At 35.5% G+C, this 16,461-nt stretch overlaps 1 protein-coding gene across 1 annotated transcript in view; it reads right to left on the bottom strand.

Annotated features, from left to right (window-relative positions):
• IL1RAPL1 (interleukin 1 receptor accessory protein like 1) overlaps positions 1-16,461 on the bottom strand; it is a 1,381,368-nt gene that overhangs the window by 287,417 nt on the left and 1,077,490 nt on the right. Inside the window, exon 6 of the mRNA XM_003261172.3 lies at positions 2,589-2,663. Coding sequence (XP_003261220.1) covers positions 2,589-2,663 — 75 coding nt within the window. The remainder of the gene's footprint in view (positions 1-2,588; positions 2,664-16,461) is intronic.

Below are 16,461 nucleotides of genomic sequence, written 5' to 3'. Positions count from 1 at the left end.
TGGATATGTGTGTAACTTAACTAGGATGCTCAAGTTAGGTCACCAGACATGTACAAGCTTAGCTTTGTGTAATTCCTGATGATTTTTCTTATAATGTAACTCTTACAAGAGTTTGGTTATCCTCTGAGGTCAGCTCTCAATTTGGGAACAAGTAGAGGCAAACCTCTGAATACTTGGACAGTAAAATTCTGTTGAAGGTTTTCAACAGAGTAGGTTATAAGTTCCCCATCATGGGCGCAGGCCACCCTCTTTACTCCCAACCCGTGACTCTTCACTCAGTCCCTCTTAGGATTTATATGATATTATGAACCTGTTGAATAGGTAGTTTTGTCAAATATGGAAAGGGCAAAAATTAAATCCTTAAGAAAATGAAAAGTCAAAATACATATTTTGGAAAAAACATACATTTTAAACACCTCATCTCAAGCCTTTTTTGTCTTTAATATTCTTTCCTATTTTCACTTACCCTTTTTGATTCACCTACTTACTAGCAATACTAGCAAAGTAGCAACAATACTATTAAGGCAGTTACTTCAAATCAACTGTTGCTCACAAATCCAAAGATTAAAGTTGAATTTCTCTAACTAGTAAATGATTTATCTGTACCCTATGAACCAAAATCATAAAACACAACAAAATAAAAGTTGCTTAAAATAATCCACTAGTTTAGTCAGTGGTTAAAGAGACCTCATGCTCCTTTTTGAGTGACAATAAAGGATTTAAGAGTATTTTTTGAAGCATTTTAGTAACAGACATGCCCATATTTCTTCAAATGAATGTATAGTCACTTCCAATTTGCATAAGAAATGTCCATATTTTTAATTTGCTGTGGTTAGTCTTTGTGACTTTGTTCAAGAGAAGGTAAAGCTTTAAATACAGCTTTACCAATTATTCTATTTTGTAAAACAGTGTAGTAAGAGGTAGAGAACAATCTGACTTATTACAAATTCAAGGACAATAAAAAGAAACCCAGTGGACAACAACCAACCACAAAATTCTTTTCATTATATTGTCAAGCAAAAGCATACAATTAATTTTATTTTTATTGTGTTCATTATAGTAACTGGTACCATAAAACCCTTCATTCTTGGCCCAAAATGTTTATAGTTTTATATAACTCCTTAGAAATACATCTTCCTATGAATTATTGAAAGATCAGTATGAGCATGGCTACTCATGAGAATTTATAAATAAAAATGTATTCATAATGTAGCAATAAGTTCTAGTGTAATTAAGGATGCCATGGCATGCATAAAGTGCATGATAAAATTTGAGTACATCTACTTGCTTCATATGTGGCATTGTTTTAATGCTATTTGTAACCTTCCATCTCAAAATAACAGCAATTATAATACTACTTGCATTTATATGATATTAATTCAAAAGGCTTGAATCAAAGAAAGATATTAACACCCTGACTTGTATAAATCCTGCATGTTCATCCTTTAAAGTTAGCAAATATAAGCATTTCAAGTGCTAGAAAGCCATTGACCAACAATAATTTTATAGGTGCTAAAACCATCATCATATCTTTGTGTACTATAACTTTGGGTATGTTATTAGTAAAGATTATCATCTCTGTAATCTTCATTTGGAAAATGAATTTACAATTTTGATGCAAATTCTCACTCCAGGAATAAGAATAACATTAATAACTTAAGGGACGGTATACTGATTCTTTTTACTTATATACAGTAAATGCATTTTCACTCTTGTATGATTAAGAAGAAATTCCTTAACAAACATGGATATTCATTTAAATTTATATTTTTGATAACCTTTTATAATGCACCACTGCAAACAAAAACTTTTCTGCCAAAGTTTATGGCATATGCATGCATACTACATTTCAAATAAAATAAGACCTAAGAGAATATAACAGAATTGCTATGTATATATTTATAATTAAGAGGGAAATTTTTCATAATTTGGTATAACTGAATATAGCTAAATCAAACTCAAAATTTCTAGATGAACCTCTCTAAGATAAGTCAGAATTCTGATTTGTATATAATTGTATATTTTTCCAAAACATATTTTGTCTATAGCCGTATGTCCCAAATCTGCTAATCCCTTAACCAAAAGTCACTTGGTCATATTTTATTAATATATTATCCAAAATATAACTAGCAAAATTTATATTATATTTGATTACACTTAAAATGTTTTTTAACCATAATGGTGACATTTATTTTAATAAATTTGAACCCTTTCCCCTAAATTTCAGAAATTGCATCTTAACCTATTAATAGATATTATAAATCAAATTGTTCCATAGTGCCTGTTTGAAAACCAATTCAGACCTTGTAAGATAGCACTGTAATACCATCACTAAAATCATCAGCCTATCTCATTTTCCAATAACCATCTAAATAGCATGTGAGGTTTTACATCCATATGTCCAACTGGGTCCTAAGGCACACACTGTAAGGAATGAAATGGCTAGGTATGCTAGCATTTTCTAATTCTGTTCCCTATGAATACACACGGATTTAGCTGTGAGTATTACATCGGGTTACAATCTAGGCTTATTAACTGTCACAATGTAATGAGAACAGCATATTAACTAGAATTAAGGAATTACTCACCCAGCTGGGTCTCCTGAATTGTCAGTTTACTTTCCATAGGATACAAAAGCTTGGGTGGCTTATCAGTCAGAGGGGCTGAAAAACAACAACAATAATAATAATACAGAGACTTACAGTTATGCTGCATAAAATTGAAAGACAGAATACAGTCTATTTTCCCAAATATTTTTCATTTTCAAAGTAGCATTAAAGCGCTCTACCAAGTAACGATGAACGTACTGCAGGTAACACCTTCAGGCAAGCTGAAAAGCTATTAGACTGTACATGAGTAAAATATAACACTTCCAGATGGACAGTCACATGACACTAATGAATTAGCCCTTCAGGATTGGTCAGTCCTTGTGAACATGTAACTGTGCTTCAGAAAGCATTTTCAATTTGTTCTTTGTTTTACTTTTAATGGGATGTCCTACATTTTTTTCTGTGTTAATTAAAGCTACACATGATATATGTGGCATGTATTACAATGATTTTTTTTGGCATAAAGTTGTCTCATTATTCTTAATTCCATTCCTAGTTTCCGTATCCTAGATCACATCATTTCAAAACCTGCCATTTAGGTATTACATTAAGTATTTCCTACATACATAATCTAAGTGAGATAGATGTGGCATTAAATTAGTACAAGCATGCACACTCACACCAAGGGAATATTTTAAATGATATTTTCCATTTAGTCTAAACTCTTTCTTACTATTATCCATTACATTTTATAGTGTTTATGGCTAATTTGCATGATATACTCTCTTCGATTTTAAGCTTCTACACATTTCTGCTCTGTGCTCTCGTCAACTTCAATTATCAGCCCACAGATCTAACAGTCTGCCATTAGAAATCTTGAAGATAGGTTTTCCATTGCATACTTCATTCCTAGCCAAACTAGACTATATCTGGACTTTAGTTAGTCAGTTCTCCTTCATTTAGCCTCCTCACTCTGCCCTGCCCTCTCTCATCAAATTGCCTAGGTCCCTTGAAACCTGTCACTGAAATTTCTACTCTGTATCAAGTATATAAATTATCAATTAAGGATTGCTAAACTAAATGTTTTTGCTTTGAGGGCTTTCTTTCTTCCTTGCCAAGAGGACGTGCCAGCTTGGTTGATAACTGGAAGGCTAATCTAGGCAGAATTGCCAGGAGTTGGCCACATATACTTATCACCAGAGGGTTCAAGAATTCAAGCTTTAGCAGCTTGCCTCCTCTTCTTTTTAAAGGAAAACACATTAAGTACAAAGGAATGACATACCCCGAGTCAGAGAATAAAAGGAATGAGTTTTGAGTTTTAGTTTGGAAGAACAACCTCATATATGATTGATAGCTTTTGTTCACAGCTAATGGAATAATTATCCATTCATCTTTATTAGTATTTAACAAGAGGACAGAAATAAAGGGCAAAGGAAAGTTTGGGTAATAGGATGAGATCAATCGCTTTGAAATTCTTCTCAAAGATATGACATCACTCTGATTAATCTTTAATACTCTTATTTCCTGCCTAAAGTGATCTTAATGGATTTTATTTTTCTACTGCCTAAATAATCAGCTTATTCACTAAATATTGGCAAAATAGTTGGCCATTAATAGGTTGGAAATCTACATTTCTTAGACTCTGGTTATCAAATGGTTTCAGTGAATTTCAAAAGCAACTATGGTATCTAAGTAAGTGTTGTATTCAGTAAATTATGTCAGTTTCTATAATCTTGCGATTATGTAGTTACAAGTAGACAACTTGACAGTTTTTTACAGAAAGCACCTGAGATAACTGTTCCCTGTTCAAACGCATACCACATTAGTTTGCAGTAAGGCAAAAAATAAAGATCTATAGAGACAGATAATAAAACCCGTATGCAGTACATTTGTTCAGAAATACAAAACGGTTTTGTGGTTCTCCATCATAACCCACCACCCACTTGATGGCATAATGTTACAACATCCCTAACATCTTTCATATTACTTTCATGTGGCAAACTAGATGTTAGTAAAGGAATTCTTTTTTTTTTTTTTTTTTTTTTTGAGACGGAGTCTCGCTCTGTTGCCCAGGCTGGAGTGCAGTGGCGCGATCTCGGCTCACTGCAAGCTCCGCCTCCCGGGTTCACGCCATTCTCCTGCCTCAGCCTCTCCGAGTAGCTGGGACTACAGGCGCCCGCCACCACGCCCGGCTAATTTTTTGTATTTTTTAGTAGAGACGGGGTTTCACCGTGGTCTCGATCTCCTGACCTCGTGATCCACCCGCCTCGGCCTCCCAAAGTGCTGGGATTACAAGCGTGAGCCACCGCGCCCGGCCAGTAAAGGAATTCTTTAAAACTCAGTCATGGAATTATAGAATGTTGAAGCCAGGAAGAATTATATGCTTATTAAGTTCTTTGATTTGGAAACGGTGTTCTCTAACATGGTATGATTTTCACCATGCCCCTCTGAGTAGGTGGAGTTTGGGGGTGCCCACTGGGCTCACTTCCCTGCCTTGTTGTGCCACCCACTCCTCTTTGACAAAATTAGCTCTGCTTTTATTTTACCTTATACATCAGTATTTCACCCAAGATGTTGACCAAACAAATCCAATTCAATTCAATTGATATATATTAAACATAATAATGTGCCAGATATTATGATAGACGGTTTGGAATATCTTTAGTTTCTGTCCTTATACCTTACAGTGCTTTGTAGTTAAAAAATTTTAATAAAAATTTAAAAGTAAATTTTAATTTAATAAAAAATATTAATAACTTTTTTTTAAAAAATGGACTGATTCGACTCTATTATTTTAGAGATCAAAGATCTGAGGTACAAAAAGATCAAAAGGCTTGCCAAAAATAACAGAGCAAATTCACACTAGAATCCTTCCTAGATCTTTTCCTCCCCATTCTTTGTTATGTGCTCCTCGGAAAATTCTGTCAAGCAAATATTGCATGGGTCTGTGCAGTCTCCCCTCAAGGTGTGTGCAATCTGTTAGAAGAGTGGAAACACGCAACTAAATAATCATAACCTAGAGCAGAGAGCTCTTTCAGTGCAATCTGTCATCATCTGTAAGTGTCATGTTTTGGTATTATGATGGGTATCAGCTGGATACATTTCTCATGTGATTTGCCTGTCTTTCATAGAAGTGAAGGGAAGCTTGCAGAGACCACAACAGCCGAGCTACTGATTTGACACACTGGCAAAATGATTGTGAAAAGGAGGTGATTGCTAAAGCTAAGATGTAGCTCAGTTCTACAGTCACTTGAGGGTGACCAATTTTGCTGTCACAAAGGAAGAACATGAGCTGAATTTTCCATTATTTGAATGTTTCTGGAACATTATGGTATTTCACAAATATTAGTTGGATTGAACTGACAGAAGACAGAACTGGAAAACAAATGCAGCTATGGTAATGACCAATCAAGATGAACATACACACAACCACAAAATCTCTCTTTATTTTCTGCATTGGCAAAGGTGAAACTAGAAGGAAATTCAAACAAATTACAATTTTAAAAGAAACATTCTTAGCATTAGACCATGGCTAAGCCAACTGGCTTTTTATAGTTAAGAAAACAACTTGTGTTATGGAGATATTTCTCTCTTCCTCGAAAACACCTATACACACATATGCACACTCATTCACAAATGGAAATCACTTTGAAAACTAAACAAAGTGTAACAGTAATGATATGAAGCACAGGATAATTTTAAATCCTAATCATATTTTGTCTACAAAAACCCACAGCAATTATAGTATTTTTCTCTAATTTTGCATTAAACATAGCTTTGTATTCACCAACAAAAGTATTTTCAAGACCTCATTTTATTCTTCAGAACATCCTATTAACAACGGTAAAGCTTTATAGTCATTTACAATAATAACAGACCTCTCTTATAGAGTTATTAATGTCTCAGTTGACAAAACTATTCTGCATAATAGAAGGAAAATTTTAAGGACACTAATTTTTCTTACTAGCTACCAGTTAGAGAAACATCTAGAAGTCAGTATACATGAAGATGTGTACAGGATTGATTCCCTATGTATATTAAGTTTTCCTGAGTATTCATAAAGGGATACAGCCTCTCCCCCTTTTCCCCATCCGTTTTACACTTGAGCTATGGAATGGTAAAAAGTAAAACACTATCTTCCTAAAACAAAAATGACAACAACAAGGTAAAGAGGCCAAGATTCTTGAGTCTTTCTAAAGGTCTTAACGTGGAGAGAAATGTGAGGTGTCTATAATACATGTACCTTTCTCTGTTGAACAATCATGCCTTTAAAATTTAATTTTAATCCTTCACATACTAATCCCTCAAATGCTATTGGGAATACTCGATACATTTTGGATATCTATACTTATCCTACCATAAAATGTTTCTTTCAAAATCATATATAATTTTCATAATGTATTTTAACTAGTTCCTTTCACTTTGTTTCTTTTTTTTTTTTTGAGACGGAGTCTCCCTCTGTCACCCAGGCTGGAGTGCAGTGGCGCGATCTCCGCTCACTGCAAGCTCTGCCTCCTGGGTTCACGCCATTCTCCTGCCTCAGCCTCCCCAGTAGCTGGGACTACAGGCGCCCGCCACCACACCCGGCTAATTTTTTGCATTTTTAGGAAAGACGGGGTTTCACCGCGTTAGCCAGGCTGGTCTCGATCTCCTGTCCTCGTGATCCGCCCCCCTGGGCCTCCCAAAGTGCTGGGATTACAGGTGTGAGCCACCGCGCCCAGCCCACTTTGTTTCTTAGAAGCATTTTGGTAGACTAGGAAAGATTTCACAGTTATTGTTCAAGGAAACAGGTCTAACAGTTCCTGATTCTGCCTTATTTGTTTGGCAAGTTGGATAAATTACTTAACATCTCTTAGTCTCAGTCTTTTTATATGGAGAATGTGACATACATAGTCTTCCTGCATGAATTGTCGTGAGGATTTAATAGGAAAACAGATTAAGTTCCTGCATATAGTAGATGGAAAATAAATCTGTTCTAATTATATCCATTAAAGTTTGGGACAATAGCATTTAGCAGCCTATATAGCCTGACAAGAAAAATATTACTATTTGTGAAATAATGAACCGGACATCCAACCAAAGGATCAAAAGGGGTTTAGACCCTGATTTAAGAATCATTAACACTTTCCGCATTAGTTTCCATAGCAGGGGGATTGATCTATACTTAACAAATCAATTCAACACAAATATTTTAAAGACTTTTAAATATGCAAGGCAATGTACAAGGATTATAAGGGGATCAAATGTAAACAAAGCATAGCATTTAGTCCTGAGAGAGCTTATAATCTAGATAATTATAAATACCTCCATAATCCAATTTCAAAAGCATTTATGAAGGACCTAAAATAGTCAGTACTAAATTAGAGATAAAAGAATAAGACATAGAGTCATTCATAAGGACGTTCATAGATGAGAGCATATTTATGATGCACTGTGGCGAGTGCTATACTCAGAGGTAACTTTTTGGTGACCTCATTTAAATCCACCAACTAAAACTGGTCACAAAAAATATTCACAGATTTATACAGCTGACAATAAAACATGCTTTGTGCAATTGCACTGACTTACTCCATTTTACAATAGGTTGTTTGTGCATTTTTTTTTTAACTTAAAAGAATTGACAAATAGCTGCCTGTGTTCACAGATAGTCAGGGGAACTTGGATCACCTATAATGCTTCAACCTCTGAATGACTCAAGAGTGGAATTTCAGTTTTGCTTTCTTTGGCCTGGCATGTTTAAACATTAGTTTCTAATATTGGAGCATACATCTTGTGAGAGCTGTAGAATGTAAACACAATCTCATGGTCCTTGCAGAAGAAGGAAATGGACAGAAGAAAACATCAACATTTACTAGGTGAATCCACTTGGGGTGAAAGGGGTGCTCTATTTTTCACTTATCTCTAATGCTTTGGGGTTGGCAACATTTCTCCTTTCTGCTGCAAATAATTATGGTGACTAACCACAGAGTCATGGAGCCTCAGGAGCCTCAAAGGGTGAGGAGTGACTAAGCAACTGAACAGAAAGGTGCGGGAAGATCAGTTGATGACTAAACTAACAACATATACAAGGTAACTTTGACTTAAGAGTCATGCCAAGGAGACAGAACAAATACTTCCAAGGAAGTAACTCATAATATATCTATCAAAATACATGTATTTAGGAAAGCCAAGGAATTCATTTGGCTAGCTTTGATACTTACTATTTTGTTCATTTAATTTGATAAGTGTCATTTGTAATTAAACTATAAAAATATTCATTTATTCATTCAAAAAATATTTTTGAAGTATTTCCTCTCTACCAGGTACTAGGGGCTACAATAGTGAACAAGACAGACAAAATTTCTGCTTTCATGAAGCCTGCATTCCAGAGAAGGAGATGCAAAAAATCATATAAATTGATACACACACAATATAATACCAGGTGATTATAAGTACTATGAAAATTAAAGCAGCTAAAGAGATAGAAACTAATGTAAGTGCTATTTTAGAAAAAACTGTCAGGAAAGCTTGCTCTGATGATCATTTGAAACATATCTGTGAGAAGGGAGGAAGTGAGTCATATCAATACCTGGAGGATGTTTATGCCAGGCAGAGGGAAGAGCAAGTTCAAAGGTGCTGAGATGGAGTATACTTGGCATGCTTAAGAGAGGGCAAAGAATGCCATTGTATCTATAATGATGTAAAAAAAGAGTGACAATGAATTCAAAGATAGCCACTGGCCAATGCAGGAAGAGCCTTGTAGAACATGGAAAGGACTTGGGTTTTATTTTAAGCACAACAGGAATGCTTTGGAGAGTTCTAAAAATAAGAGAGCCCCAAGTAGCATTTGTACCAGAGGTATCACTCTGGCATTTTGGTGTTCCAGTCTGGGAGAATGAAGTGGTATGGAGGCAGAGAGGCAGAATGGAGGCAGGAAGGCAGGGAGGAAGATGTTGAGGCAGTCCACTGAAAGGCGACAGCACAGTGTTGGTGGTAGAATTTTTTTCCCTTAAGTATCTATTTGGTAGGTAGAACTAACAAAATTTACTGATTGACTAGATGTGAATTATAAATGAATGTCCATGAGTTAAGGGGGATGATCCCTAGTTATGAGCTTGAGCAAATACATGAATGGCGGTGCCATTTAATCATGTGGAGACAACATAAGAGAAGCAAGTTTAGGGTGGATTAATTATCCAGAGACAAGTTTTTATAAATCAGTTTAGTCACCTCTTTTTATCCATACAGGCTAATTTTACTATTCAGTGTTGATTTATATTTCAAAAATGTAAGGCATTGACTGATGACTTCTCTCCTTGTGATCCCCCAAAGGGAAGTAGTCTTGGAAGGTTTCATATTTTAGGCTAATGTCATAGTCATGTATTAGGAGATATACTCCGGCTAATCTCTACTATCCTTCACTTACTGAATAGGGAAACATCGAAAGCCTTTCCACTCAGGTCTGGAACAAGACAAAGATGTCCACTTTTACCACTTGTATTCACTATAGTACTGGAAGTCTTTGCAAGAACAATTAGGCAATAGAAAGAAATAAATGGCATTCAAATTGGAAAGAAAGAAGTCAAATTATCCTTACTTGCTGATGACATGATCTTATACTTAGAAAAATCTAAAAACTCCACCAAAAAACTCTTAGATTTGATAAATGAATTCAGTGAAGTTGCAGGATAATAATCAAGATACAAAAATTAGTAGCATTTCTATACACAAATAATTAACTAGCTCAGAAAGAAATCCCCTTTACAATAGCACAAAAATTAGAATACCTATGAATAAGTCTAACCAAGGAAATGAAAGATCTCTACAAGGAAAACTATAAAACACTGATGAAGAAAGTTGAAGAGGATGTAAACAAATGAAAAGACATCCCATACTCATATTATACATTGGAAGAATTAATATCATTAAAATGACCATACTGCCCAAAGCAATTGACAGATTCATTGCAATCCCTATGAAAGTACTAATGTCATTTTTCAAAGAAGTAGAAAAAAAATCCTAAAATTCATATGCAACGAAATAGAGCCCAAGGAGCCAAAGCAATCCTAATCAGAAAGAAAAAAGTTGGAGGCATCACATTACTTGAGTTCAAATTGTACTACAAAGCAACAGTAACCAATACAGAATGGTACTGGCACAAAAACAAACACATACACCAACGGAACAGAATAGAGAGCCCAGAAGCAAACCCATGCACAGCCAACTCATTTTTTACAAAGGCACGAGGAACATACACTGGGGAAAGGATAGTCTCTTTAATAAATGGTGTGGGAAACATGGATATTCATACTCAGAAAAATAGATACCCATCTTTTATCATATACAAAAATAAACTCAAAATGGATTAAAGACTTCAATATAAGACTTGAAAGTATAAAACTACTAGACAAAAACATTGGGGATATGCTAGGGGACATTGGTCTGGGCAAAGATTTTTTGGTTAAGACCTCAAAAGCACAGGCAACCAAAGCAAAAACAGATAATTGAGATTACATTAGGCTACAAAGCTTTTGCACAGCAAAGGAAACAGTTAACAAAGTGCAGAGACAACCTACGAAATGGAAGAAATTATCTCCAAATGATCTATCAGACAAGGTGATATGGTTTGGCTCTGCATCCCCATCCAAATCTCATGTCGAATTGTAATCCTCAATGTTTGAGGAGGGGCCTTGTGGGAGGTGACTGGATCATGGGGGCGGACTTCCCTCTTGCTGTTCTCATGATAGTGAGTGAGTTCGCAGGAGATCTGGTTGTTTAAAAGTGTGGAGCACTTCCCGCTTCGCTGTCTCTCTCCTGCTCTGCCATATGAAGATGTGCTTGCTTCTTCTTCACCTTCTGCCTGATTGTAAATTTCCTGAGGCCTCCCCAGCCATGCTTCCTGCACAGCCTGCAGACCTGTGAGTCAATTAAACCTCTTTTCTTCATAAATTACCTAGTCTCAGGTAGTTCCTTATATGAATGCAAGAATGAACTAATACACACGGGATTAGTAAGTAGAATATATAAAGAGCTCAAACAACTCAATAGCAAGAATCTTCATCAAAGAAATGCAAATTAAAACCACAAATAGCTGCAATACCAGCTACTTGGGAGGCTGAGGCAGGAGAATCGCTTGAACCTGGAAGGCGGAGGTTGCAGTGAGCTGAGATCGCGCCATTGCACTCTAGCCTGGGCAACAAGAGCAAAACTCCGTCTCAAAAAAAAAAACCCCAAAACAAAAACACAAACAAAAACCACGAAGAGAAATTTCAGCCCAGCTAGAAATGCTATTTATTATCAAAAAGACAAAAAAATAACAAATGTTGGAGAGGCTGCAGAGAAAAGTGAATGCCTGTACACTGTTGGTGGAAATGTAAAGTAGTACAGCCATTGTGGAAAACTCTATGGAGTTTCCTCAAAATAATAAAAAAGAAAATGTGGCATATGTACACAGTGGAATATTATTCAGCAATAAAATAGTATGAAATTCTGTCACTTGCAGCAAGATAGATGGAAAGTCATTATATTACGTGAAATAAGCCAGGCACAGAAAGAAAAATATCACATTTTCTCACTCATATGTGAGAGCAAAACAAGTGAATCTTATGAAGGCAGAGAATAGAATGGTTGTTATGAGAGGCTGGGGATGAGGTGATGAAGAGAAGTTGATTAACATGTACAAAAATATAGTTAGATAGAAGGAATAAATTCTAGTACTCTATTGTACAGCAGGAAAATTATAATTAGGAATACTTTATTGCATATATCATAATAGCTAGAAGAGAAGAATTGTAATGTTCCCACCAACATAAAGAATTGGTAAATATTTGAGATGAGGGCTATCCCCATTACCCTGATTTGATCATTACACATTGTCTACATTCATCAAAATATCACAGACACCCCAAAATGTGTATAACTATGACACATAAATAAAAAGTATACACCCAAATTTATTTTTTGACTAATACAATCAGGGTCCTGCTTATCCAAGTTACTAAGAACAGTTCTCCAGTACTTCCTTAGTTCACTGATGTGTGGAACATATTTAATTGGCAAATTGGATATAATCATGATTAATTTAGTTTTTTCTCATTAAAAAATATTTATTATGAAGTACTGTCCTAACACATGAGTTACGGAATTTACATTTAGTTGCTATCCAGTATCTTGATAAACCTCCAAGGTAAAAGAAACAGTGAAAATACTCTATTCATTATTTTCATCATAGAATTACTCAAGAATACCAAAGGAAACCGTGGTCAACATGGAGATAATGTTAAGGTTCAGGGTCTCTATTCGTTTTTCACCTTCTACATTTGTCCTTTATGCCACAGCTTTCATTGTCTTCAGCCCTGTTTGATGCACCAGGACTCACGGCGGATCCCAGAACACATTTAATCACCCACTAAACCCTGATTCTGACCAAATGAGTGGAGAAAAACATGGAGGGTAAACAAAAGAGAGTACGACTAGATGTAGAATAAATAAAGGTGGTTCAATATTTTTAAATTTCACTTTTAAAACAATTACTGCAGTAGATTTTGCATAAATGTTGTGAGGATGAATTCCAACTGATTGAATGACCAATTTCAGCCATTTTAAATAAATTTGTATGTAGTTAGTGCTAAAGAAAAAATGGTGAGAAAAATGAAACAATATATAATTATTGAGATAAACGATGATGAAGCATAGGAAAAGGATGCTGATTGATGTAATAGCTATAATCAAGTAGGTGAGCATGCCAACTACTGTTTTCACTTCTATTGACAGGCAAAAAACAAAAAACAAAAACACAGTCACTAATTATCTTCTAGGAACAATAGTCTATTCCAAGAAATTATGTATCCTGTGAGGGAAAGCATCTCTAGCAATGAGGAAGTATGCAAAATGATAATAGCATATCTTTTTTCTTCTTTCTATTAGCACATAAAAGGCCTTCAGAAATGAAAAAGGATATATCCCAAGTTATTTAGAAATGCTTACCAAAAGAAAATTTTGGAACACGAAAAAGGCACAATGTTACTGTGAAAGTCAGAACATTTTAAATTCTCTGCTTCTCTCAGGATATCACAAAAAGACATTATATTTCTAAAGTATAGTATAATGTAATTTAATGACCTTCCAGATTATATTGAGTTGGTTTATATATACTTGTGCTTCTGCAGAAGATATTTACATTTCTTAGTATCCTGTTCGTGATACACAGTCCTGCATGTTTACTCATTGGCATGGTTTTATGACAGTGGTTCTCAACTGAGATTGTCACAATTGGTAGGGGGTGTTACTTGACAATGGACGCTGCTAAAGATCTTACAATGCACAGGAAAGACAAACGCAAGAATTATCTGGCCCTAGATGTTAATAGTGCTCAATAATTCCGAGGTTGAAAAATTCTGCCCTACGATAACCACATATTAAAAGTGGTTTTATTACCTATATTTCAAACAGCAATGGTCAGGAAAGTTCAATTTTCTGGTAGACAGAAAGCTATTGTTAACATGGAGCTGTTGATATATAGTGGTGGAAACTGCAGACTGGGCTGTCATAGAGTGGACCACGGCCATGAAGGAAGCCATGAAGGGTTTAGAAACCTTGTAGAGGCTTAGTACCCAGAAAGATCAGGTATGATAGGGTAGGGGGAAGAGATGCAAGGCCAAAAAGAGAAGGACTGATGAAAATCCATATAAAGAATGGGTAACCTACTCTTTCGTCTTCTAAATCCCTATATGAAGAATGACCACCACCACCATCTCTTCTTCCCACACAAGCAACTGAAAATCAAGAGGTTCTTCTCTAAAAATATTCAATAAACCACCTAATGTAGAATAGCAAAGCCATTCCGGAACTTCAGAAATAATTCCGATGTATTTCAAAACATTTAGCTTATGACACAATTCACAACTGCAAAAATATAGAACCAGCCTACATACCTATCAACCAATGAGCGGATAAAGAAAATGTGCTGTATAAATATATATATATATAATGAAATACCTACTCAGCCATAAAAAGGAATGAAATAATGGCATTCACAGCACCCTGGATGGAGTTGAAGACCATTATTCTAAGTGAAGTAACTCAGTAATAGAAAACCAAACATTGTACGTTCTCACTTATAAGTGGGAGCTAACATATGAGGACACAAATGCATAAGAATGATATAATGGACTCTGGGGAGTTGGGGGAAGGATGGGAGGGGAGTGCGGGATTAAAGACTACACACTGGGTTCAGTATACGCTGCTCGGGTGATGGGTGCACCAAAATCTCAGAAATCACCACTAAGGAACATATCCATGTAACCAAACACTACTTGTTCCCCAAAAACTATTGAAATAAAAAACATTTAGTTTTTGAAATATTACAGTTATTTCATAGCAACAGCTTCCTAATACTAATATACTTCAGTTAGTAGGGAAGTTGTTGGCAATTACTGAACACATGTTTACAAAAAGAAGTTAGCCTAAAAACCATTTTTCTTTTGCTAAGTGTCAATAAATATTTAATGGCCTTGGCCAAGGATTAAAAACAAAGTAGCCCATGCAATACATCAGTTTATCATTAAATATTGACATAGCACCCTCTGCTTAATTTCATTGACAAAACATTAAGTAGATGTGTTGTTAGCTAGAACTCTCAGCATAAATTTAAGGCTTATAAGACATAAGAACATAAATATAAGATCACAAGTAAGCATATGCATAGGGAAAATTAACACTTATGTTTTGGGGTGTGTGGTTTGGGGTGTGAGGTAGGGAAAATTAACACTTATGTTTTGGGGTGTGCAGTTACATTACTTTATTTGACTGTCAAGTTTGCTACAAAGAAACAGACATAGAAACTTCAAAAACAAATGTCCAGTGAGGACAGAAGCCAGAATTCAAACCTACCTCTTCTAATTTTAATGGTCACATACTTCAAATACTTTCTATTTCGGTAGTTTGCTTTTTTTTTTTTTTTTTTTTGAGATTGTCACCCAGGCTGGAGTGCAGTGGCGTGATCTCAGCTAACCGCAACCTCCGTCTCCCGGGTTCAAGCAATTCTCCTGCCTCAGCCTTCCGAGTAGCTGGGACTACAGGCGCCCACCACCACGCCTGGATAATTTTTGCATTTTTAGTAGAGACCTGGTTTCGCCATGTTGGCCAGGCTGGTCTGGAACTCCTGTCCTCAGGTGATCCACCCGCCTCGGCGTCAAAAATGCTGGGATTACAGGCGAGAGTCACCAGGCCCAGCCTATAGATTGCTTTTTCACATTTGTGTTTTCCAACATGGTTTCTACTAGATACCATATTTTTCCTGATTATGAGCAACGCTGGGGGAGGGAGGTGGGAGAAACTATTTAGATGAAGTTTGGAAACAAGGACAGAAAGTTTTGTGTAAATTTAATGTACTTCATTAGGACTAAGCTATATTTGACAATAGTGAAACTTTTACTGTAGGATTTGAAGAAGTTTGATCCGCTTTCCTGAACAGACTAGAACAAAAGGTCATGTTTGTCATTGGCTCTCATAAGTAGAACTCTTTAATGATTACATGACACAATGATGACATACAATTTGAGGCTCTCATTTATGATAGTGGACTGAAAAAATGTAAGCATTCTAGAAGCCCCTTTAATGCTGTAACCAAAAAGAAAGTGAATTTTAATAAGCATGGCCTCCATTGAAATTCAAAGTTTATAAATATAAAACAATTTTTAATTTTTGTAGTAATTACATAAAATATTAGAGATGTTCTTTAGAATGACATTTTATAACAGCCCAAATATTATAAAAAATTCATATTTGTATAAAATATAGGAACATAAAGTTAACCAAATAATTTTACTACTACTACAATGCATTTCTCTAGATGAATTAAACTTCATTGGCCATCTGTGTCTTTAGGGGTAATGATACTGATATGGTTTGGTTGTATCACCCACCAAATCTC

The sequence above is a fragment of the Nomascus leucogenys genome, chromosome X (genome assembly GCF_006542625.1).
Source record: "Nomascus leucogenys isolate Asia chromosome X, Asia_NLE_v1, whole genome shotgun sequence".
Taxonomy (NCBI): Eukaryota; Metazoa; Chordata; class Mammalia; order Primates; family Hylobatidae; genus Nomascus; species Nomascus leucogenys.
This window is presented reverse-complemented; position numbering and strand designations above follow the sequence as displayed.